The sequence below is a fragment of the Lynx canadensis genome, chromosome C1 (genome assembly GCF_007474595.2).
Source record: "Lynx canadensis isolate LIC74 chromosome C1, mLynCan4.pri.v2, whole genome shotgun sequence".
In the NCBI taxonomy this organism is placed as follows: domain Eukaryota; kingdom Metazoa; phylum Chordata; class Mammalia; order Carnivora; family Felidae; genus Lynx; species Lynx canadensis.
In genome coordinates, this window is record NC_044310.1 from 55,053,264 (window position 1) to 55,080,382 (window position 27,119).

The 27,119-nt window shown below is 38.7% G+C and overlaps 1 protein-coding gene across 2 annotated transcripts in view; it reads right to left on the reverse strand.

Annotated features, from left to right (window-relative positions):
- Positions 1–27,119, reverse strand: part of SLC35D1 (solute carrier family 35 member D1) — a 54,614-nt gene that overhangs the window by 10,811 nt on the left and 16,684 nt on the right. For both annotated transcript variants that reach the window (XM_032594320.1, XM_030324787.1), the window contains exons 9-11: positions 17,818–17,885; positions 16,620–16,698; positions 12,814–12,896 (exon numbers count right to left, since the gene is read on the reverse strand). In XM_032594320.1, coding sequence (XP_032450211.1) covers positions 12,814–12,896; positions 16,620–16,698; positions 17,818–17,885 — 230 coding nt within the window. The remainder of the gene's footprint in view (positions 1–12,813; positions 12,897–16,619; positions 16,699–17,817; positions 17,886–27,119) is intronic.

The window sequence follows — 27,119 nt, forward strand, 5'->3', positions numbered from 1 at the left end:
AAGCCTGACACCTGTGACTCTTTTGGGTCTCCAGCTGGCAGCCTGGCCTAGACTCTGATTTCAGACATGCCTGTCCTGGGTTGGGCCCCCCATCTTTTGCCTGACCCCTTGACTCATGAACTTGCCACTAATTTGAAATTAGTTCTATTCTCCTCTGGGGTCTGGGGTTCCAGCACCATACCAGTTGCAGCAGGGTGAGAAATGCCTAGCTAGCTCCCTACAAATAAGAAAGGAAGATCAGGCAGTCACAGCACTTAATCATCAAATTGTGACCATTTACTAAAGTCTATTCCATGTCAAGCATTTAACATACATCTGCCATGGCAATATTCCTACAAAGTACAATATCCCTGGCAAGATGTTCATTTTACAGATGAAGAAACTGAGTTCCAGAGTCATAAGATAACTTGCTGAGGGTCACAAAGCATCCTAATAATGGACCAGAATAAAACCCGTATCCCTCTGATTTTCTCCACTGAAACAGCTTCCTCCCTTATGGCCCCTGCTCCACTTGATAGAAGAGATATCAGTCCTTATTTTGTTCCCATAAGCCTATATATTTCCAAAGCCTTACTCTGAGCTCTACAAAGTCCCTTGCACAGGCCTGACACTTTGTAGCAATACAGTAAATAACTGCTTAACTGAGTATCTGTGATGGCCCAAAGAAACTCCAGACCCTCACGAACCCAATCTTTGTGCCAGTTTCATAGAGCTTCATCTTTTCCTTCATCTAGTAGTTTTTCCATTTCTTTTCTTTCTTTCCTTTTTTTTTTTTTTTTTTAAGAGTTTGATCTCTCAGACTCTTCTAGAGAGTTTCAGGTTTTCTAATGCATCAAGTAGATGATTTCCTTGGTAGCTGGGCTAGGACCCACGGAGATGGCTTACTATAGCCTTCCTGACTGAAGCTAAAATTCTCTGAGGTTCACATGCACATCTACATGACAGGCAATTTCCCTCGGCCTCCAGCCCCATCTGAACTCACAACATCCTGTCATCTGGGTTCCCCCTCCCAGGACAACCTCAATATAACAATGCTTTCTTTATTTTTCCTGTCAAGACAATCTTTTTTTCCTTTTTTTTCTTTTTATACTACAAGTTTATTGATTGATTGATTCATTGATTTAACTTCATTTTTTATTTTTTAAAATTTACATCCAAATTAGTCAGTATATAGTGAAGCAATGATTTCAGTAGATTCCTTAATGCCCCTTACTCATTTAGCCCATCCCCCCTCCCACAATTTGATTTTTATATTAAGCTGATTTCACCTGGATGGAAGTAATGGAGCAGTGTAGGATTGAAGAAGACAAAGAATACCCTGGAATACTATGGAATCACCGTAAGGATGAGGCCTGGACCCTATATCCCTAGCATAGTTAGTGTAATGAAAAGACATGGACTTTGTGGAGTTAGGTCTTGGTTCAAATCTTGAATATACTGCCAGCTTTGTGCCCCTTGGCAAATTTATTAATTTATCTGAGATTCTATTTCTGTATTAATAAGAGTAATACTATCTCTCTAGGCTTGTTTGCAGATAAAGTGAGATAACTTACATAAAGAACCAGGCCCTAATCTTGGCACATGGTAAACAATCAGAAAATATATATTCCCTACTCGCTCTTTCCCTGTCAGCTCTGCTACTCCTAGACTCAGAGGGGAGATGCACTTTGGGAATGCGGGGACGCTGGGAGGAGGGGAAGAAGAGGATGGTGAAAAAAGAAAGGGAAACAGGCCAGATGTGAATCTATATGAATCTTGATACATCACTACCAAATGGTTTGGAATTAGTATCTTCTAATACTTTACACAAAAAACTTCTCAATCTATTGGCTCCATAAATATTCACATTAAATATGACGACCTCTGATACTCTGGATTTGTTATTTATATATTTGACCATCCTAAAGATTCACTTTTTTAAATCTTAAGCAATCTTCCACTTGCCTAATATTCAGATCACAGCACTACCATTAATTCACTCAACATGCTGTGACAGAGCCAGGAGATAAACAGAAGAAAAAGACAAGGCTCCAATGCACTACAGACAAGGTATAGTTAGAATACTGCAAGACTGGCTGGAAAAGTGCTGAACAGTGCCACCTCTGCTCTGGCCACTTCTGATCTTCCAAAGCCACACAAACACAATCTATCTCTTCTAGACTTACAGCTCCAGACATATTTACTAGCCTGAGACAATTAGATATCCACTCTACAAATATATGCTAAAAATGCCTTCCATATAGCAACTCCATGGCCAGAGAGCAAGAGTCCTAAGGTCCAGACTATGTCCATCTCCCTTTGTGGCTGACATATCTGCTCATGTGTTTAGCCATGTAGCTCTGCCTCCCAGACTAGATGCTGCCTTCTGTATTCCACATGTAAAATAGGTCAATTTATACCCAAGCCTATGAGCCAAGGCAGTTTGATTTCTACTGACATTTCCTAACATATAGTAATTCCTGCCAAATAATTGAAACTGGACCTCTGGGTATATTCTTCCTACACCCATGTCAACTCCCCACATAGCAGCTCCTGGGAGCCCTTTTTCATCTTTCTCACCAGCCAAGTAAAGCAGAGCTGTGTTGCCTCTGTATATATATCACCTTCCAGAGCTTTCCAATCTGAACAGAGAGAAGCACAGAGGTGACACAGGATTGAATAAAAACCACATAATTGTTGACTATGACATTTACAAAGCTCTGTGATGGGGCACCTGGGTGGCTCAGTCGGTTAAGCATCTGACTTCGGCTCAGGTCATGATCTCGCAGGTTGTAAATTCAAGCCCTGCATCAGGCTCTGTGCTGACAGCTCAGAGCCTGGAGCCTGCTTCAGATTCTGTGTCTCCCTCTCTCTCTGCCCCTTCGCCGCTCTCATGCTCTGTCTCTCAAAAATGAATAAATGTTACAAAGCTCTGTGATGTGGGACAAGTTACTTAAACTCTCAGAGCCTCAGCTCTGTGAAATGAGCCCATCTGTGAAATGGTGATCAGAATACCACTCTTACAGGATTGAAGTGAGAATTTAATTATATAATTTATGTAACAATAAGCTATCTAAAATTACATGTTAATTATATAATTTAAATTCTATACTTAAATTATGTAACAGGACAATAGATCATTTCAAAACACTCATTGGGACACAATAGACACCCAATAGGGATAAAAGTCAAAATGTCAAGGCACACCAGGAGTGAATACTGCCAAAAAGAAGAACCAGATTTTGCTAGTTGCTGCTTTTCCTCATCTTCATGGCTGCACACCCGTTCACCCAGAAAATCAAGGAGTCCTACATATAGTAAGGCCTCTTTGTCTTTGGTCATCCCAAAGAGGCCTTAACTGTATTGAGTAAGCAAACCCCTATTATCTGTGGGTCAGTAGTAACTCTCACAGTATCTCCCAAGCTGGGTATTCCTCCTTCCTCACTCACTCAAGTGCTGGCCCACTTTTCCAGCAGTACCCTTGTGAAATCCCTCTTATGGAGTACCTACTGCCCACCCTCCCAGTCTCCCATCCAACATCTGCATTTCCAGCTCCATGCCTTTGTTTTGCTCATGCAGCACTCAATGGCTGGAATACCTACACTTCTGTTTTCCATCTCTCCAAATCCTACCTATGGTTCAAGGCCTTACCTAACTGTCTTTTCTTCTATTAAGTCTTCCAGGCAGACAACCATAGCCTTTGTGAGAGGTACCAGTCTAAACAGCTACTCTGTGACACTTGTGTGATGACAGCTGCTGAAAGCTCCCATGAGAATGTGCAGAAGTGTCTCCTCATGGCTGTTATTAAGACCATATAAATACCAAATGTGATTATAAATGCCTTATGATTCCTACATGAATGAAAGGCATTGGTGTTAATCATTTCATACTTTCCCTCCTCATTCCACCTAATCTCAACATAGTGGGCAAAGTAATTCTGTTAAAACTAAATCAGATCATGTCATTCGTTTAATCAAAACCCTCTGTCTTCCTCTCTCTTAAAAGTAGTCCTCAATCTATCACTCCACCCCACTACCTGTATGGCTCATCTCATCTCATTCACTCTACTGCCATCACACTGGCCTCCCATGTTCCCTGAACACACCACAACACTCCCACTTCAGGGTCTTTTTACTTGTTCTTCCCTCCAGAAACTGATGTGGCTCATCCCCTCCCTTTTTTAGGTATTGACACAAAATGTAACCCTATTCTCTGCAGTACTCCTCATCCCCCTTCCTTGCCTTTTCTCCATTACTATTTATCATCACAGTTATTAACATTTACCACCAACAAATATTTTACTCACTGTATTATCATTCATTTTTTGTCTCCTCTACTAGAAGGAAAACTCCACGAAGGGCAACAGTGTTAAACAGTTTTGATAACAGCTCTACCCCCATTGCCTAAAACAAAGTTTGGTAGGTACCTACCATACATTTGTTAATAAGGAAATAAATCTTCTCAGCTAGATTATAAATTCCATGAAGATAAAAATTAATCTATGGCTTTGCAAACACCAAGTCATCACTTTCTTTAACATATTTATAGACTGGGTTCAATAATTCTGATTCTTACTCTGCTTGCCAAAGAAGACAGAAGAATAAAGACAAATCAGTGGTAAGGCAGGAGGTAAGCAAGGCAGCTTTCGGAATGTTCAAAACAAAGAGGGGTCATTTAATCTCTTATCCCATGTCCCTCACATGGCTAAATCATAGGGAAGATTTTTATAGTCAAATCAGGGTGAGAATCTCAGTTCTGCTTCTCACTATGGCAGCTGTGTGCCCTTGGACGAATTATTTTCCCTGAGTCTCAATTGCATTATCATGTGAACTGGGAGATGATTAAACGAGATGGCACTGTAAAGGTGGCATCATATACCAGGCACTCAACAAACATTAAGCCCCTATCTGCTGCCTTTCCAGATGCATGTTTATGTCCTTTCTACATGAGGATAAGTATTGGTCTGTGCACATACTTTAAAATAGAAGTACCTTAGTCACCGATGTCTGGCCAGGATGTACCAATTCATCTGCCTAGGAGTTTTAGGAATTTGCCCAGGAGTAAATTTAGAAAAAAGGCTCTTAAATCCTGTTGTGATGTTGTTTGGAACTCATGGGCCTTGACATAGATATTATTTGTTTCATTAGAATTCTAGGGAAGCCCCACATAGAGTTTTTTTTTTTTTTTTTAAGACTCTGAACTAAAAAAGGTTATGGAAAAGTAAAAAGGAATATAAGCCTAAAAACTTGTTTTCTATCTATTCTCACTGTTTACTGTTAGCTCTTTCCAAATATGTAGGAGAAATGCCCCCATTCCAAAAAATTTTTTTCCCTTTCATACTATTCCTCAACTTGGGGCTGAGTCCAAACTACTTAAGCATATCCATCTTTTTTTTTTTTTTTTTTTTTTTGAGAGAGAGACAGGGCACAAGTGAGCGAGGGGCAAAGAAAGAGAGAGAGAATCCCAGGAGGGGAAGAGGGAGAGAGAAGAAGGTGGAAAGAGAGAGAGAGAAAGAGAGAAGCGGGGCTCACCCGAAGTGGGGCTAGTGCTTACCCAAAGTGGGGACTCCTGCTCGCCTGAAGCAGGCCTCGAGTTCACCCAACGTTGGACTCAAATTCACAAACCGTGAGATCATGACCTCACCTGAAGTCAGATGCTTAACAACGTAGCCACCCAGATGCTCTTAAGCATATCCATCATTTTCTACCCTATATCTATACTCCTTTTTCTTTTCTGCCTCTTAAAAATATTTTAAATGTAGGTGGAGGCTCCCATCAGAACTAAAAGGATAACATATTTTACGTGTTTTCCACACCTGAAGGAGGTTCCTTCAAATGTCATAAGTCTCCTGTAAAATAACTTCAGGCCTACCGAGAGCATGTGGCACAGTTCCTAAGGACTGTGGAAAAGTTTAGTGACAGTATCAGGATAGACAACTTGATTTCAAAAACTGAGAGCAAGAAAACTAAAGCTGTGAAAGGTGAATTATAAAGAGCTAGTGGCAGTACTGGTAGAGAACACAGATTTTTTGCAATATTCCATTTCAGTGTTCTTCTGTCAGGAATTATGATATAACCAAGGGCTAGCCAACCTCCCCAGATCCTATTCAAAAGTCCAAATTATTCTAGTGCCATAAATGCCAGTTATATAACTCTACAAATAGCCTGGTGGATATTACATCAGCAGCAACTAACTGATGACACAAAACATGTCCTTCTCTCTCCCCAAGTGAGAAAATCCCTAAGCAAAGGAAAAGCTCATGTCCTTCAGGAGAAGTCTGGAACCAAAATAGAATCTACTAAGATGAAATTATACAGGAGGAGAAGCAGTCTGAAATTGAGAAGCAACTCATCCTTCTAAAGAAACAAGCAAAGGAATTCAAAATGAGGGAATAGAAGATTCGGGTGCTGGGCAGAGGTAGCTGGAGTAAAATCCCCAGGAATAACTGTGGGGCTAGACTCTGAGCTTCACCATGTCCCGTCCCAGGGACTATGCAGACCCTAGGGTGGCCTCAGAAGCTACAAAATGAGTTTTATTACACTAAAGGAGGCTGACTTAACCAGTACGTATGGCATATCATGAAGGAATATGAAAATAAAAGTAATCCATTCATGTATCCACTATTTATAGACTATAGTTAAGAATGAAGACCTGGAAGGCAAATCATGGATTGAAAACTTACCAGGTGGGTAATATGGGGCAAGTTTCTAGCCTCTCTGTGAAATGGAATATTCACAGCATCTATCTCATAGAGCTGTTATAGAGACTAAGTATGCGTAGTTAGGACAATGCTCAGTTCTAGTACACATAAAAAATACTGGCCAGCGGGCACCTGGGTGGCTCAGTTGGTTAAGCGTCTGACTTTGGCTCAGGTCATGATCTCACAGCTCATGAGTTCGAGGGCTGCGTTGGGCTCTGTGCTGACAGCCCAGAGCTTGGAGCCTGCTTCAGATTCTGTGTCTCCCCTTCTCTCTGTCCCTCCCATGCTCATACTCTGTCTCCCTCTGTCTCTCAATAATGAGTAAACTTAAAAAAAATTTTTTTTAAATACTGGCCAGTATTTTGTTATTAGTACTAGCTGAATGCTTATTATGGGCCAGACACTGATAAATACTGGCATAACTGGAAATAAGACAAGTGATTTCTGCCCTCAAATAGCCGAAAATCTAAAATGGTGATGGACACATATATGGTTTACTAGGCTACACTGTAATTATTTAGTCATTTTCTGAATGATAAATGCATTCAGGAATGAGAACTTGGTGACTCTGGAGTCCAATCCATCTGGGTTAAAATCCTTGTGACATGTCTTACTAATTATGTGACCTTGGCAGATCTACAAGGGAATGTACCATGTCTCTCTAGAACACAATGCCTCACATACAGACACACTCAATGCATAACTTCAGAATACATTCAACTTAACCTCTGTAGGCCTCAGCCTCTTCATTTATAAAACAGTGATAATAAAAGAATTTCAAAAGAGTGTTACAAAGAATTAGGCAATTCAACAGAGAAAGTACAACATTTGCAATAAAAGGTACTAGAACTGGATATCTATATTAACACACACACACACACACACACACACACACACACACACACACACTAAAAAGAACTTTTCATCTAGACCTCACACAGTATATAAAAATTAATCCAAAAGTGAGCTACATACCTAATTGTAAAACCGAAAGCAGTATAAAACTTCTCGGACACATAAGAGGAAAAATCTTTGTAACCTTGGGGTTAGGCAAAGATTTCTGAGATACCTAACACTGAAAGCATAACTCATAGAAGAAAAACCGATAAAATAGCCTTAAAAATTTTCTTCTTCAAAAGAGTGTATTAGAAAAATGAAAAGACAGGCCACAGACTGGGAAGTAATACTTGTACATCACATATCTGATAAAAGACTTGTATCCATAATAAATAAAGAACTCTGAAAATTTAAGAAAACAAAGGGTGCCTGGCTGGCTCAGTCAGTAGAGCTCAGACTCTTGATCTCGAGGTTGCAGGTTCAAGTCCCATGTTGGGTGCAGAAATTACTTAAAAATAAAATCTTCAAAAAACAAAAAAACAACCCAATTTTTAAAAAATGGGTAAAACGGGGGCGCCTGGGTGGCTCAGTCGGTTAAGCGGCCGACTTCGGCTCAGGTCATGATCTCGCGGTCCGTGAGTTCGAGCCCCGCATCGGGCTCTGTGCTGACAGCTTGCTCAGAGCCTGGAGTCTGTTTCAGATTCTGTGTCTCCCTCTCTCTGACCCTCCCCTGTTCATGCTCTGTCTCTCCCTGTCTCAAAAATAAGTAAAACGTTAAAAAAAAATTTTTTTTTAATGGGCAAAATATCTGAACAGCCACTTTACCAAAGAATATATACAGATGGAAAATAAACACATGAAAAGATGTTCAACATCATGAATCACTACACACTACAGCACGTAAAACCACAATGAGAAACCACTACAGATCTATTAGAATGTCTAGAATACCAAGGGCTGGGATGTGGAGCAACCAGCATAGTGCATCATACATGGCTGAGGGATATGCAAAATGTTACAGACATTTTTGAAAATAGTTTGACAATTTCTTAGGAAATGAAACATAACACTTACCAGACAAACCAGGAATTCCACTCCTAGGTATTTACCCAAGTGAAATGAAAACTTACGTTCACAAACAAACTTTTAAGCAAGTATTTTAACAGCTAATACAGAATGGTTAAAAATTGGAAACTACCCAAATGTCTTTCAGTCTTTCAGTTGGTCAATCGATAAAAGACTGTGATATATCCATAACAGAATATACTCAGCAATAAAAAGTTACAAACTACTGATACATGTAACAACACAGAATCTCAGAGTGCAACACAGAATCTCAAATGCAGTATCTGATGTGAAAAGAAGTCAGACCAAAAGCTACCTTTCCATGACAATCTGGATACTACACAGATGAAAACAGATCTTTGTCAGAGACTGAGGGTAGTGGGAGAGGTTCAATGCAAAGGGACATGGGGAGATTTTAGAGGCAATACAATTGTTTTATATCTTGAATGTGGTGGTGGTAGTTACAGGACTGCTGTATCCATTTATCAAAACTCACAGAACTGTAAACTAAAAGGGGTGAATTTCACTGTATTCAAATCATATAACAACTTTTTAAAATGGAAGAAAAAAAAATCACAAAGATGAGTCCCAGAGACTCTAGGAATTCTAGCCTGGGCAGTTATGAAGATGATGATGTCATTATCTGGAAAGGCTACATTAGGCCAAACCCACAGGCCAACTCCAGCCAACAGATGGAAAGTAAGTACAGAAGCAGGCTCTTGTCACCACCCTTCACTAATCATTCCCTCCCTTCTCCGCTGCCTTTGGGGCTTGGTGAGCACTCAGTAAGTGGCTGCTGGAGAAAAAGCATTTAGGAGAGTTGAAGACAGGCAGGCTCTCAACAGAGACCTATTTAAAAAAGTGCCGCCTAAATCCCAGAATCAATTTGGATGAAGCCTAATAAGTAGCTACCAGTGCAAACCTCCTGCTTCTTGCATTTGAATCACACCAGAGAAGGCTATTTAAACTCTTCTTAAAACAACAAAGAAACTAGGCAGGGTAGAGGAAAGCTAAATGTATCTGGGTCTAATCACAGAATCTTTGAAGAATATAGTTCAATTATAGATATGTAATAAAGCATAAGCATAGTAGAATTTTCATTGTATAATTCAGGTAATAAATATATGATGATGTTGTAAAATTCTTTCAACTTCTCTGTGAAATATTTTTGGCTAAAATGTGGAATAAGAAAATGGGTTACAAGAATGTGTGAATTCCCTACCTTTTTTTAAATTAAAAATCATGTAATGGTTAATGGCACTCAATAAACAGTAAATGAGTCACACACACACACACACACACACACACACACACACACACATATACACACACACACAGGAAAATAAAAGAATATGTTCAATTAATGATTTCCTTCAAAGTGCAGTCCACCAAAGATGGACTGACACCATTTTGATCAAAGTGAATCTGACAGCCACTTTAAGTTTGGTTTTTGCATTTAAAAAATAATGTCCACAGCTTGACATGTCCACAGTTCTTTTCCAAGAACTCAAAAAAAAAGTAAATAATAAAACTATAATTTTCATTTTAAAGAGAAAAAGTGAAAAAAATTAGTAGTTTTGTAGAGCTTTCCTCTACAAAAGGTAAAAAGCACACTATAATGAAAAACAGCATTTGAACAGAAATTCACGTGGGTTTTAATTCCAACTCTGCAACTAATTTGGCTGGCTAAGTACATCAATTATTCTCCCTAGCCTTGTGATAAAAGAGACTGAAGAGATAGGATATGTAAAATTTGTAATAAAATGTGAAAGCAATTAAAAATTATTAAAAATACTACCTAGGGCCAGAGTACCAATGACAGTCATCATGATTATCATTACCAAAGATCCTTGCTAGCAAAATGGTACTGTGTAACCAGAACTAAAATGCACTACCCAACACAAAAAGAAACTCTACTGGAAGAATTTTCAAGATGTTGCTTTTGATCTACCTTAGATTGGCAAATGTTAGACACTCCAACATACTCAGACACTTTTAATAGCCTACAATGTGAAAAAAAAAAGATACCTAAGTTTTCTTATAAGATACTTTTATCATCTCAAAAGCAATTTGAACTGCAGAGATCTGAAAATGCAAACAGAAGCTTTCACTTCATTTTGGTTGTTAAGATTATTTATTTGAAGCTAACAAAACAAAAATCAAGGCATCTCTGACTCAGGTCTATACAGTGCTAAAAAGATTCTTTAATCCAAATTTTTAGAAGTGAATGAAACGCAGATCACATTCCAAGTCAGAACTGTTCCAACAAGTTGTTTCTTACATCCTGGCCCCTTCTCATGAATATTAATGAAAGAAACTGGTATTTACTAAACACAGATGTCAAGCAGTGAGTTAGGTACTTTATATTAGATTATCTCATTCTAACAAGTCTAAGGAGGTATTTTCTTTCTTTTTCTTTTTCTTTTTCTTTTTTTTTTTAACTAAGGAGGCTCCACACCCAGCATGGAGACTAGTGCGGGGCTTGAACTCACCACCATGAGATCAAGACCTGAGCTGAGATCAAGAGTCGTTTGTTTAACCAACTGAGCCACCCAGGTGTCCCAAGAGATATGGGTATTTTCATCCCTAGCACCTAAGAAAACTGAAGCTCAGAAAAGATAAACAACTCAAAGTCACACAGATAGGAAGCATCAGAAGTATAACTCCAAATAAGGTCTAAGACTGAACTACTCATCTTCCTTCCATAATATACAATCCTCAAGTACACATTACACCCACCACGACCCCCAACTCCTACCCCCACAAATAATGAATGACTTTTCCTTTAAAAGATAAATAACTATAGTGGCAAATAAATGTCAGGGAAGGGGTAACAAGGAGTTACTAACCTATTACCAGTATTAGTATTAAATTTTCATGTTGATTCATAAAGAAGGTAGAACAGGGTAGAATAGGTATTATCAAAAGTTGTTTATATTGAAGAAATAAGAGCCCAGACAGGTTATATAATTTGCTGTAAATTAAAGAGATGACACTCCCATATTCTATTAGAGAGCTTTATAGTTTCCAAAGTGCTTTTTCACCAATCCACATAGGATTCATCAAACACTTATTAAGCAATAGCAGGATTCATTCTAGGAGTTTGAGAAATGAGAGAACTACATAGGCAGAGATCCCTGCCCCCATGGAACTTACATTCTAACAGGAGAGACAGAAAATAGGCAATAAATAAGCAAATTTTATAGTATATTAAAGGAGATTAAGAGCTCTGGAAAAGATAAATAGAAAAATAGAATAAGAGGGCTTAAAACACAGCATCAGAAGGGGAAGAGCAGGTTGTAGTTTTAAACAAGGTGGTCAGGGTAGACTTCCATGAGAAGGTAACAACTGAGCAAAAACTTACAGGCATGAAGGAGTTAACCATGCAAGTGGAGAAGACTAGGCAGTAAACTAGGCAAGAGATGCTAGGTTGGTGGCTTAGATGATGCTGGGAGCAATGCAGATGAGAAGTGACTGTTTTCTGGATCTATTCTGAAGGTAGAGCCAAGAGAATTTGTGAACACACTGGATACTGGGTAGAAGACTGAAGGGTCAAGAATGACTCCAGGGTTTTGGAACTGAGAGGCTAGAAGGACAGAGTGTGCATCAGCTGATATACAGAGGCTATGGGTGGAGCACACTTTGGAGAAAATAATAGGGACTTCAGGTTTGGACATGTTAGCTAGAGATGTCAAGTGGCCTGTTAGACATAGAAGTTGGAGTTGAAGACAGAGGTCTGGCCCAAATACAAATTTGAGAATTTTCAAGCACATAGACAGTATTTAAAGCCATGGAATCAATTCTGGAACTGAAAAAGGTCTTTCATACAAGTCACCCTCACCACTGATAAAGTCTAAAGGAATCCAGTGATATGTCTAAGGTCAGACACATATAAAGCAATTCTAACAGAGCTGCTATTCTTTAGCCCTGAATTTTCTTGAAAACACTGTACTACCATCTAGTATAAGTAAAGGATTGTTCTTTGAAGGCTAGGAGTTTAGCTTCCAGAAAAGATTCCTTAAATAGTGTGTGCATAAAATATGGAACCATTTTATCCCCATTTCTTAAAAAGCATTATGTGAAGACATTAGATATATATAATACACTGTAGGTGCTCCATAAATGTTTAATAAAGAAACCAATTTGCAGTTAAATAGCCCCTTACTGTGATACTATTTGAGTGTCCAAATCCCTCCTGTCAAAGTGGTTACATTTAAATATTTTTGACTTACCTGATATTTAAGCCAATGAAGTTCGTCCATGTGAAAATATAATCTCCACCAAAGACCATTCCAATATAAGTTATTAATATATTCTACAAAGAAAAACAGCAATATGCTGTTACACAGGTTTAAATGAGCTTTTCAATATTCATGTAAACTCATCCACACAATGGCCCAAATGCCTATCCTTAAAATATAAAATCAGGGGCGCCTGGGTGGCGCAGTCGGTTAAGCGTCCGACTTCAGCCAGGTCACGATCTCGCGGTCCGTGGGTTCGAGCCCCGCGTCGGGCTCTGGGCTGATGGCTCAGAGCCTGGAGCCTGTTTCCGATTCTGTGTCTCCCTCTCTTTCTGCCCCTCCCCCGTTCATGCTCTGTCTCTCTCTGTCCCCAAAAAAAAAAATAAATGTTGAAAAAAAAATTAAAAAAAAAAAATATATATATATATATAAAATCAGATAAACAGAAAAACCCACCAATCCTAAAATGAGCATAGTATAAGGCCACTAATAAGGAAACAATGACATTAACCTCTTTCCAATCTAAATCTCCAAAAGCTAAATGCTTTCACTGATAATTATCACAAGATTATCCACTTTCCCTGTCCCATGTTATAGGCTGACATTATAAATCTAAATAGAGAAACACTAGGGGTAGAAAACAATAATGAACATTTAGTAATCTTAGAAAAGAATGCTTCTTCCTCCCATTGCAGTAACCATTGACTTGTGAGGGGAAAGTAAAGCAGGAAAACCTCATAGGTAAGCATCTCTCCCTCTTGTTCTAAAAAGGAAAAAGGGGATGGTAGGCAGTTCACCAACATCAACATTGTTTTTAGAGGCAGCTTCTTTGGTATCTTAAGAAAACACATGATGGGCACCTGGGTGTCTCAGTTGAGTCAGTTAAGTGTCCAATTCTTGGTTTTGGCTCAGATCACAACCTCGAGGTTCATGGGATCAAGCCCCACACTGGGCTCTGCACTGACAGCAAGCAGCCTGCTTGGGATATTCTCTCTCTCTCTCAAAATAAATGAATAAATAAACTTACAAAAAAATACCACATATGAAAAGTCGTCTCAAAGTAGCATACCTAAAATTACCTCTCCTGATTCCCTAAGCTCCTAGGTGTAAACATCTGCTTCTCTGGCTTCCTTTCAATTATCTTCAAACCACAGAGGTGAAATAAACTTTCCCAAAGTTCAAGCTATTATTCAATTCTTTCCTCACCTTCTCTCTTTCACATTCACAAGTCACTGCCTCCCTCTCCACTATTATAGCTGTCGTAAATGATAAATGTCATAAACATTTTTAGAACCTGGGCTCTCCTAGATTGGGCCTATGGAAGCAGAACTACCACAGCATTTTTAAAAGGCCAAAAAGAAACCTCAAAATTAATTGTATAATGGGAGTGCCCTTTGAGAGAACATTCAAAATTATGTCAACCTTTTCTAGGTCTAAGCAAGTTACCTTAGAACAGCTTTTCTTATTATTTGAGGGGAAAAAATAAAAATAAATACCATGTAACAGTAAATAAGGTCAGTAGGCAACTTGAGAAAATGTGTAACAGGATCTCACTTGGAACAGAGACCTAGAGAGAAGGCAGGTTCATTTGCATAGATTGCCCAGGGAGCTACAGATAGGGAAAGGACTCAGAATCCAAACCTTGCTGCTCGAAATCAACCAGGAAAAGACAGACAGCAATGCCCCCAAAGCAGAACTTACTAGCAAGCACAGAAGAATCTATGCTAGTAACTGAAAACTAAGACAGCAAGTTTCAAACTTTAGTCTACCAGAGAATCACCTGGAAACCTTGTTAAAAATGATGATTTCCAGGTTCTATTTTAGAGCCTCTGATTTAGTATATATGAGGTGGGCCCAGGAATTTCCACTTTAACTAAGTAACCTACATAATCTTCCCACCATGATTAAGAAAAACAAGAAATACTGACAGTCTCTTGGGGCAGTGACTGAGCTAAAAGGGCTGTGACTGGGAGGCTGATGAAAGAAACTCCCCTGTGGCCCATGAGGCTCTGAACCAGCAAGGGCAGCAGCGCACTCCCATCTGAAGATGGAAGACATCCTTCAGCAGTGATACAAGGCCGCGAGGACCAACAGCGGTTGTAAACTAATCCAACAGTCCAGTTTTTCCCTCCCTCTAGACTTTGGAAGTAAAACTGATCCCTTGGGGACAGAGTAAATTAATAGGGTTGTGTGGGGAGGAGGAAATATCAAAAGACAGGTACTGGACTGTATGTTAATAAGAGTGTGATTATATTTGTACTCCATGCTGATAAATAAAAAGAAAATACACTAAGAAATCTTAAGCAAATAGGTTCGTTATTAAAAAGAAACACCGACTGGGGCTCCTGGGTGGCTCAGTCGGTTGAGCGTCCGACTTCGGCTCAGGTCATGATCTCACAGCTTGTGAGTTTGAGCCCCTCGTTGGGCTCTGTGCTGACAGCTCAGAGCCTGGAGCCTGCTTCGGATTCTGTGTCTCCCTCTCTCTCTGCTCCTAACCCACTCACATTCTGTCTCTGTCTCTCTCAAAAATAAATAGACATTAAAAATATTTAAAAAAAAAAAAAAAAAAAAAAGGAAACACTGACTTTCCTACACTGTCCTTTTTGGCTAAAAACTGGTAACAACAACTGGCCTCTCAGGTTCTTGCTGTTCTTATTCTGCATTCACTTTGCTCTTGAACCATTTACTTTACAAAACCAAAACAGAGCTGAGAGCTAACTTGAGGGACTAAAACTATTTTAGCAGCCTAGGCCTTTGAATGCAGATGAACGGTCTCTGGCTTTCATGGGAATTCACGCAACTAACTAGTTATAGCTGAATTTAGAATTTTAATTACACCAAACACTCCCAATTCCACGATTTGAAGTCACAGACCTTCTGAAATTTTAACCCAAATCTAGTTTCCAAAGTGAGGGCAAGGGGACACCACTCCATGGAGATATAAAGGGAAACATAGCAGAGCAGTGAAAACTTTATTGTGCAATCCCTTCCCTCACTATTGACAAATGGGGAATCAGAAAGGAAGTCCCAAGGGCAAGTATTCTTTTCCCCAAATGATCAAGGGCCTACCTCTCGGTCTTAATCCCCCCCCCCCCCCCGCTCTGTCTTACACCTTTTTTTTAGAAAGCAAGCCTACCCCGCTAATTCATTTGGAAATCTGGCATGCTGTGGTCTTGGAGATTAAAGCACTAGAAGCACAAAATCAGATGAAACAGGCCTCAGGCTTCAAGCCACTAACTTCAGCTCAATATTCAAGTCAACTTGGCTCTCCTGGCTGAAGACAAATGAGCCTCCCTCAAATAAAAGGGATCTGGAGGAAATGACATCACTGGAAATGTCAGACACAGCTTTTAAAAGTGGGCCATTTAAGGTCTGGCTCATGCACTGGAAAAATCCCTTGATTAATTTCTGGCAGGCACCCTTTCCCTATAACAGCCAGAACTGAGTAAGGCAGAGAACAGAACAGAACAGTTTTCATGGGGGTTACAGGGACAAGCCTATCACTACCAAGCTAGTTACCTACCCTGTCTGAAACAAGCCTAATTCCGCTTCCTCTACACTAAGATAACACATTCTTCTTTTCCCATACTCCTCAGAGCCAAGTTGCCTGAAAGTGGAGATTATACCCCCCTGAGTTCTTAAAGATCATTTTAGAAACCATCACCACAATCTGCCAAACCAAGACATTCTGTCAGAAAAAAAAGGATTATAGGGGCTTAAGACCACAGAGAGACTTAGAGTAACAACTTTCAAATAAGGCAGGTACCCAAAAGCTAACAGTATTTTTTTCAACTCACCTTAATACAGCCAACTATTGTAGTTGTAAGAGCAGAATTATACTGCGTGCAGAGTACTGTGGCATACATCAAGATAAACCTGGAATGAAGAAGGAAGAGGTGTAAGAGCCCGTTGCTAACTTTATAGCAATCTCTAGCCAACAGAAACAGTGTTGGCCATGCTAGCACATTGTAGTCACTATGAGCTTTCCCCACCTCGCCCCTGCATGTACTGCAGCTTTAGATTTTAAAAATTTCACTAAAAAGAAACACATGTCCATTTGTTGACCAGGTGTTTTCCCCAGCTACCCTCACCAAACCCTTGAAACCACCGTTGCTAATCCTGAATACTCTTTTTATATTATATTCCCACTAAGTCACCTAACCCAGATAGAAAGCTGAGCTCACAGACCACGAGTCAGGTGTGCACCTCCCATGAGACAATATGACCCCTGGACCAGGAGGCAACAGAGATTCTTAAAGATGGAAGAAACCCGAATCAGCACTACCTTAAGAGGGGCTACAGGTTCACTTAACAACTAAGTGCCCCAGCAGTTGGAACGGCCAGATTTACAAGGCTTCCAAGCTGGAGTACCAATGCACCATGTCAATTTTATTTTGAAGCACTTGCTCATCATGTACCTAGCCTGTACCAGATCTAGTCATAAACACCAACTAAACTGACTGACCAAGGAAAAAATTCATTAGGGAAAATACAAAGGTGAAGAGAAAAGGCACATTAGCAGATACCCTCTTATTTTCCACATACACTCTTCTGAGAGGAAGATAACCTGGTGGAGAGAGTCAGACAGCCCCCAATTCAAAGGCTGCCACTGCCACCTGCTAACTGTGCAAATTTAGACAATTTACTTGAGTTCTGAGCCTACTTTCTCATAGGTAGGTGGATGGAAACATGTGTCCTGTGGTTAATATAGAAATAAAACAATGCCTTTTGAAATATAATGGTGCTTATCACATACTAGGTTATTTGGTAAGTATTCGTTTCTTGTCTCCATCCTTCTGAGTATGACTCTGGGATCAGTTTAGTAGCCTCTAAGGGCACGTTCCCAAGGGCTGTGAAACCACCTGAATCTGGAAGTTTAATTATCCTATGCTGATACATTCAAGACACAGAACAGTATACTGAGGAGTGAAGCAAAAGGATCCCAGAACAAACTTCTCTAGGAAAACTATCTGCTAACAAGGAACAAAGGCTTACCCCATCACACAAGAGAGAGTGAACTGCAGAAGAAAGAGGGTGTCGGCCCAGCCTTCAAAATCCATTGCCTGTAATACACAAGAAAAGTATCAGATTGTAGAGCAAGCCCTCAAAATCAGCTGTCCTATTCTTTAATCAAAATCCCATGGAAAAAAAATCCTATGTTGCTCCCACCACACACACATATGCATTTCCCTTCATCACTCAAGGGATAGAGAGTGATGTTTAAGAATTTGACATATATGGAGCTAACCAAAAAAGCAGTTTCAGAAGGTTTCCTCCTTTCTAAAATGTAACGTGAGGAAGGTCTTGTACTTCAACTAAAACGCAAGCAGCCACTATATGGAGCCTTCCTGATAAGAACTCTCTCCTCTGCCCCAGCAGTACTTCCCTCTAGGACTCTCTTTCTCTCCAAACTGCAAGTCTTTCTACACAGTGTCTACAGCTTCCTGCAGGAGGACCCACATCACATCTACCTAAGCAAATTCCTAACACGGCAAACAGTAGACATTCAATTTGTTCAAGGTTCTTTCTTTGTTGAGACATAATATGCAAAAAATAAAATCAACCACTTTTAAGTGGTGATCCCCTCCCAAATTTACAACCTCTGATTATAACTTATGGCGACGTCTGATCTATTGTCTGTTACTAGAGTTTTGTTCTTCAACAATTTCCTACAAATGGGATTGCACAGCATGTACTCTTATGTCTGGCTTTTCACTTGGCATAATGCTTTTGAGAATCACTTATGCTGTTGCATCATTTTTGTTACATTTATTTTTATTACTGATTAGTATTCCATCTTATGACTATACCACAATCTGTTTAGTCACCAGTTAATAAATATTTAGGTTGTTTTCATGACTTGTTATTAATAAAGCTATAATGGACCTTTGAATACAAATCTCTGTGGACATTTTTATTTTTCTCAGGTAGATATCTAGAAAATGGGTTGGCTGGTTCTTTCAGTAAATGTATCTTTAACTTTCTAAGAAACTGATGAAATAACTATACTATCTTGTACTCCCACCAGCACTCTATGAGAGTTCCTATTGCTTTACCTTCTCATCAGCACTTGGAACTGTATGAGACCACTGTACTATAAGTAAATAGTATCTCACTATAATATTAACTTGCATTTTTCTAATGATTAACGAAGTGGAGCATATTTTTTCTCTCTAATGATTAATGAGGTTGAGCATATTTTATTTTTTTTAAGTTTTTTAAAAAAGATTTTAAAGTAATCTCTGTACCCAATGGTGGGCTCACACTCATAACCCCAAGATCAAGAGTCACATGCTCTACTGACTGAGCCAGTCAGGTGCCCTGACTGAGCATATTTTAATGTGTTTATTTGCCATTAGTATTGCTTCTCTGGTGAAATGTCTGTCCAAATCTCCCAAATTTATCTATTTGTCTTATTACTGAGTGGTTATTTTTCATATATTCTGGATACAAGTTCTTAATTTTTTATATATATAAAAATCACGCATATATATGATTATCATATATATGACTGTGTATTTTCTAAAAAATTACATATTATATATGATTATTATATATTATATACATGGTTGTGCAAATATATCCTCCCAGTCTGTGGCTTGCCTTTTTATTTCTTTCATGATGCCTTAAAAAACAAAAAAATTTAATTTTGATGTAGTCTAACTTATTTTATCTTTTACAATTCTTGCTTTTTATGACTTTCCTATGAAGCTGAGATTTTCACAGAGATTTTGTCCTATATTTTCTTCAAGTTTTAAGTTTTAACTCTACATTTAAGTCTATACTAGGGCTGCTATAAATAAAGTTCCACCAATTGAGTGACTTGAACAACAGAAACTTTTGTGTCACACTCTGGAGGCTGGAAGTCAAGATCAAGGTGCCAGCAGGGATGGCTCCTTCTGAGGGCTGTGAGAGACAATCTGTTCCAGATTCAAGGCCCAGAGTTTTCCTTTTGGGAAAGTTTTTAACTAAAATTCAATTTCTTAATAGAAATAGAGTTAAATAGCCCCATTAATTAATTAAGCCCCCTTAATTAATTAATTCAAGGCCTAGAGTTGTCCTTTTGGGAAGGTTAACCAAAATTCAGTTTCTTTAAGAGAAATAGAGCTAAATAGCCTCATAAATAGAAGCTAAATAGCTTCTAATTATTTTAATTAAGTAGAGCTTTTTAATTATTTAGTAGAATAGGGCTATTCATGTTATCTACTTCTTCTTGAGTGAGCTTTGGTAGTTTGTCTTTTTAAAGAATTTGTTCATTTCATCTTAGTTTTTGAGTTTATGGCATAATGTTGTTCCTAATATTCCATTATACCTTTAGTATATGCAAGCTCTGTAATGATATCACTCCTTCATTCCCTATATTGATAATTTGTGCATTCTCACTTTTTGCCCCTGATCAACTGGCTATGGTTGAGCAATTTTACTGAACTTTCATTGGCCTCCAGGTTTTAGGTTCACTGATTTTTCTCTATTGCTTTTCTGTTTTCTATTTCACTGATTTCTGCTCTTACCTTCCTTATATTTACTTTGGGTTTAATTTGCTCTTATTTTTTTCTAGTTTCTAAAGGGAAAGGCTTAGGCCACTGATTTTAGACCTTTCTTCTTTTCTAATATATGCATTTAATTCTATGGATTCACCTCTAAGCACCACTTTAGCAGCATCCCATAAATTTTCCTATGTTATGTCTTAAAAATTTTTAATGTTTATTCATTTTTGAGAGAGAGAGACTGTGAGTGGCGGAAGACCAGAGAGAGAAGGAGACACAGAATCTGAAGCAGGTTCCAGGCTCCAAGCTGTCAGCACAGAGCCCAGCGCAGCGCTCGAACTCACAAACCATGAGATCATGCATGACCTGAGTCGAGGTCAGATGCTTAACCAACTGAGCCACCCAGGTGCCCCTACTATGTTGTGTTTTAATTTTCATTCAGTTTGAAATGTTTTATTTCTTCATGATTTTTTTCTTTGATCCATGTGTTATTTAGAAGTGTTTATTTCCAAACATTTGAAGATTTTTCCATATATCTTTATGTTATTAATTTCTAGTTTAATTCTGTTCTGACCAGGGAACAGACTTTCTATGATTTCAATTATTTAAAGCTATTAATAATCATTTTATGGCTCAGAATATAGTTTAGCTTGGTATATGTTCCATGTGCACTTGAAAAGAATGCATATTCTGTTGTTTTTGAGTCGAATGTTCTGTAAATGTCAATTAGGTCAAATTTGTTGATGGTGTTGTTCAAGTGTTCTATAGCCTTAATGGCTTTCAGTTTAGTTGTTTTATCAATTACTGAAAGAGGAGTGTTAAAATCTCCAACTATAATTGTCAATAATGTACTTATCCTTTCTGTTTTATCAGTTTTTGCTTCAGATATTTTGAGGCTTTCTCATTAAGCACATTCATATGCAGGACAGTTATGTCTACTTGATATATTAACTCTTTCAGCATTATGAAATGTCCCTCTTTATGGTATAGTTTCCTTTTTATTTACTATACTTTGTGTTTACTATACTATAGTTTGTGTTGAGCTTCTTGTATGTGTAGATTTAGTTTTCATCAAATTGGGAAAGACATCTGCCATTAATTCTTCAAAAAGTTTTTCTACCCACCCTCTTCTTCAGGACTACAGTTACACATATTATAGATCTCTTGATATTACCCTGCACGTCACTAGTAATCTGTTCATTTGTTTTCCAGTCCTTTTTTCTCCACGTGTTTCATCTTGGATAGTTTCTATTGCTATTTCTTTAATTCACTGATCTTTTCTTCTGTACTGCCTAATCTGCTGTTTAATACCTTCTACTTTATTTTTCAATTCAGGTTATTATATTTTTCCTTAAAATTTCATTTGGGTCTTTTTTTATGTACTTCTTTTCTCATCCTTTTTCTCTCCACAATCCTTTACCACCTGTTGTCCAATGTCTGAAAAACATTTTTCATATATGTTTGGTATTCTAGTAGGCTCAGGCAGAAAGGTAAATCCTGTCCCTGTTATGCCATCCTGGCTAGAAGCAAAAGACCAAATTCAATTACTGACTCGAATTATAAACTTATCTCATATGACGCCTCCACTGGGAAGCTTTGCACAAAAACCTGCATTCATACCAGGCTCCTTCTTGCCAAACTGTCAAGAACACTAAGTGCTACTTTTATCACTGACACTTCATGTACGTGACTAAGTACATGTATGTATGTGACTATTTGTATATTCATGATCATCTATCCAGACACTTTGAATGCCTTCATGGTTTATCTCTGTATCCACAGTGCTTAACAAAGTGATAGCAAATAGATGTTCCATAACTGTAAAATGATGAAGAATAAATGAAAGAAGTCATACATAGTCTCATTCTATGCACTTTCATACCTGAAACACACCCTCCTCTCTGATGAAAAACCATTAAAACACAATAAAGTACAGGCTGGGAGGACTCAGGAGACCAGCCTCTACCAGCAAGACTATAAATTCCTTGAGAGCAGAAACTATGTCATATGTCACTTCTCCCTAGCCCCAAGCATTTAGAAGTGTTAGGTACAAATAGCTGAGGTGGATTAAACATCCATGATCCCTGGCTTAGTATCATTTTCTACTGGCAGATGAGTTAGACTTTACTTGTTAATACACCCACACATCTAAGCACCTGGGTAGCTCAGTCGGTTAAGTGTCTGACTCTTGATTTTGGCTTAGGTCATGCTCTCATGGTCTGGTCATGACATCGCCCCACATCAGGCTCTGCACTGAGCATGGAGCCTGCTTGAGATTTTCTTTCTCTCTCTTTCTTTTCTTTCTTTCTCTTTCTTTCTTTCTCTCTCTCTCTCTCTCTGTCTCCCCCTCTCTGTCCCTCCCCTGCTCATGCTCTCTCAAAAAAAAAAAAAAAAATCATGGGAAAAGAAAACATTTAATACACCCACATACTACTTGTACACGCTACTAGATTTAAAGTTTCAGATTAAATCTATATAATTTTAAATTTTCTTAAAATGGAAAAAGTCATTTTACTGGCCTATAACTCGTTCGTTTTTGCACCGAGTTTAGTTTCTCTTTTTTGGAAGAGAAAAGCATAACCCAGAAAACCAGCAGGTGGGCACGGAAGAAGTATCTTTGGGAGGTTTATTGGTACAGAAGCCATTGTACCTAAAAAAAGCAGCACACCAGGATTCCGAAGCCCAGTATCTTGCACCACCTCACCACTGTTTCATTATGCCAGCATTAGCTTCTGCGAGGGAAGTTAAACTGGGTGCATATTAAGGTTTCTTCCAACTCTAACATGAGTGTTAGATCAGCTTCATAAGGAGAGACTTTACTTCAAACTGAAACACATAAAAGAAATATCAGGTCTGGGGCACCTGGTTGGCTCAGTCAGTTGAGCGTCCAACTCTTGATTTCAGCTCAGGTCAAGATCCCAGGGTTGAGGAAGTGAGCCCTGCATCAGGCTCCACAGTCAGCACAGAAGTTCTCTCTCTCTCATTTTCTCTCTCTCTCCCTTTGCCCCTCTTGCCCACTCATACGTATCCTCTCTCTCTCTGAAAAGAAAAAAAAAAAAAAAAAGAAAAGAAAAGAAAAGAAAGGAAAAGAAGAAAGAAATCTCAGGCCTAAGAACTTTCCTCAACTCTAAATTATCCTCCTTTCCTAGATAAGCTACTCTTTTACTCCAAAGTCACTAAGAGAATAAGCTGGTGTGATGGACCATGAGGATTCTCTGAACCTTAGTTTCTGCACATATAATAAGAGAAATAACTCTACAAGGCTATCTTGTAGAGTTGTTATCAGAATTAAAGATAATTATGGATACAATGATATGAAGGAGGTCCATCTCATTCAATAAATGATGTCAGTTTTCATATGTAAACATCATTTCTATTTTTTTTTTAATTAAAAAAAATTTAATGCTTATTTTTGAAGGAGAGAGAGACAGAACATGAGCAGGGGTGGGGCAGAGAGAGCGGGAGATACATGAATCCGAAGCAGGCTCCAGGCTCTGAGCCCGATGCAGGGCTCGAACTCACAGCCTGTGAGATCATGGCCTGAGCCTAAGTCGGATGCTTAACCGACTGAGCCACCCAGGTGCACCTTAATTTTTTTTGTCAGTGACCTAGGAGTGGAAAGAAATCAGTTATTTGGCAAAGGCTTCAAATAAAACTCTCTATATACCTGAGCTCCTTCCCTCCTTTAGCTCTAAACATTTCTTCTGGTTTCATTTTGTATTTTTAAATCTACTAAGTCCCCGTCATGTGCCAGGTCCCACAGCTGGCCTGCGGGTACTGTGCTGAAGACAATTTAGTTCAGGTTTGCTAATAAATGAAGGAACAAATTGTGACAATAAACAAGTACTACCTTATATTTGTGGAGTGCTTTATAGTTTACAAAATGCTTCTGCATACCTCATGTCATTTGATCCCCAAGTAACCCTGTGAGGTAGAAAGGCCAAGCCTTCTTATCCCCAGAAGACGAGGAGTAACTTACTTTAGGTAACATAGCTAATACATGGTAGGGTCGAGTCTATACACTCAAGCCCAAATTTTTCTACCCTGAGCATTACATTTTATTTGGAAAAATGCCCCAAATACATACTGTACAGTCCCCTCTGGGAACTTAATAACTGTATCTATAGAATATTAAAATAAATCCCATGAACATGATTCAATTTACATAGAATTCAAAAATTGAAAAACAATTCTCACAGGATTGTTTTCCCTCCCTAAATACTAGGCCTGTCTCTGGAGAAAGCCACTCTACAGCAGAAGCAGCCTATTGCATTCCTCTGCTTTGCCACAGGAATGGATCTTTGGCTACAACAGAACAAGCAGCAGCCATTTGAAAGTATAGCTGTAGGATAAATATGACCCAAACACTACCATAGTAGAATGGAGTCTACTCCCTATCATAAAGATAGCATAAAAAAACAATTGAAGCTACTGCTTATTAAGAGCTTATTATACTTCCGGGTCCAGAAATGTTAAGTAACTTTCCCCAAACCATCCAGCTACTAAGTGCCTGTTCTGTTAGTTAAGTACCAAGAAAAACCAAAGGCAAGCTAACATGTTCTGAGTTTTTTCTTCTAGATAGCTTCACATAGTTATCGTTATTGATCACTGAGCCAAAAAGTGGGCATTTAAATTCTAAATCTGGCATTAATTTTCTGTGAGTCCATCATAAAGTCATTTAACCTAAGCCTCTACCTATATTACAAATATAGACAACAGTCTGCTCCATCTGCCTCTTGTGAGAAATCAATTCAGAGAATGAAATGCAGACACTTTACACAAAATTCACATACTTCCATCACCACTGTTATCTCTCAGTGATAGATTTGCATGCATATTTGTCTTCTCCCTAAGACAGGAAATACAGAAGGCACAGTGAACATATATTTTGTTAATCAAGGATGGGGGGAGGGACATTTAAAACCAAATAAAATGTCCGCCTCCAAAGATAGCTAATAAAGAGCCACTGTGAACAAAATGACCTGCTTGGTCACTGTGTGACACAGAGCTCGATGGGCTCCCTTCCACAAGTCCTGCAATCTTCAAATGGCTGTGATTACAGACTGCACATACAAAGATGCTTAGCTTTCCTTCTGTTTTGAATGAAGTCTCTGGTTCTACAGGTGCTGGTGGTACAATGTAATACCACAAGCCAATACACACCACAGGCATAAAAAGTACATGGCATAAATCAATGGGCAAATGGGTTATATGGACCTACCATTTCTGAAAATTAGGCATTTGGTTTGGATGAGACTTTCGGTTAAATAAAAATATTTGAAAAAAAAGTTTAATAAAAAAAATGTGTTCTCTAGTTGTTTAGGTTAAGGAAATTAAGAAAGGGAGTATAGGAGTAAGATTAGGCACTAACATCACATAATCAGTAAAACCAAGTCTAGGGATACAATCAGATGTTTTTGTCTTCTTTCCCAGCTCTAATCAACTGATTCTGGCTGTCTGAACCACTACCTTGGTGAACAGTCAGAGCTATTCCTGGGCTTTAGCAAGGAAGCATCGTCAAGACTACTTGACAATGTCTACAATGAACACAGGATAACATAAGCACCAATTCATCACCCCTAACCTAATAAGAAGCATGTAATAATTTCAGTGTTCACCTGAGTCTTAGATATAACCATTCTCACTCCAAGGAAAATTTGCTAAGCAGAGTCACCAACTTTATTTGAAATAAAATCCAAAGCACAAATGACATATTTTCTTACATGTTTTGAAACCTTATAAGCTTTGATACTCCTTTACTATAAGGTCTAAAAATAAACAAATTGCTCAGTTTTAGGCTTCATGGTAAATAAGGAAAAGTTGATGAATGACACCATTGTATTTTGAAACTTCTTTCCCCAAAAATCTACTGAGAAAACAACTGAAACATGTGATCCTAGAAAGTAAACTGTTAGGGAACTGACTAAGGTGGAAGATAACATCAGTAGTGCAAATGATCTCCAAGGTTCCCTCCCTACCTTGGGAAAGCCAGACAAGTTCATGGAGCCAGTGGTCCTGGGTTACCCACCCTATCCTCTGCACTACTGTAACTACTTGCCACCACTTCTATTCCACCTCCTCCTGGCTCAGACAAGGAATTGGGACCCAGATATCTTCACTACCTTTGCTCACAAGGCTCTACCACCTACATAAAATCTACATACAACTGCAAAACCACACATTCCAGCTTATTAACAGGGTCATTTACTCTTATTTGAAAAAAGGCATATCCTCGAAGGTAACAATGGTTAATAACATTACTTTGTTAGTCAAACAACATATATGGCAAAGAGAAAGATCTAGTCATTCGTAACTGAAGAATAACTGATCAACCCACTTGTTTGGTATGAGGATGCCAATGCCCAGAAAGCAGAAAGGACATGTGTATGTGGAAAGAATAATTCAGGGTTTGAGAAATCAGCCTGTATGGTCTAGAGTGACCCAGAAAAGATTAATAACTCTGGACTAAACCAACAGCCTAAAATTCTTCATTATTTAGTCAGCAAAAAGAGACACCTCCACTTTTCCTGTAAAACTCATCTGAGCCATGTAATTTTAACCAGTGGTATAATGAAGACATTATACAATGTACCAGTGCCTACAGTACCAGCCTTGTGAGATCTACAGCAAGGGGTCTGTTCCTCCTTCCCTACATGAGAACACCTAGCAGGGTATGCTGTCAGAAAGCCAGGCTCCAGCTCCTGTGACTGTGAATCACTGGCTTTGTGCTGCAGACATTCCCTTCTGGAAGCAACAACTAACAAGTTTAAACACAGTCTATCCTAACTGACACTTTGGAAAGCAATTATT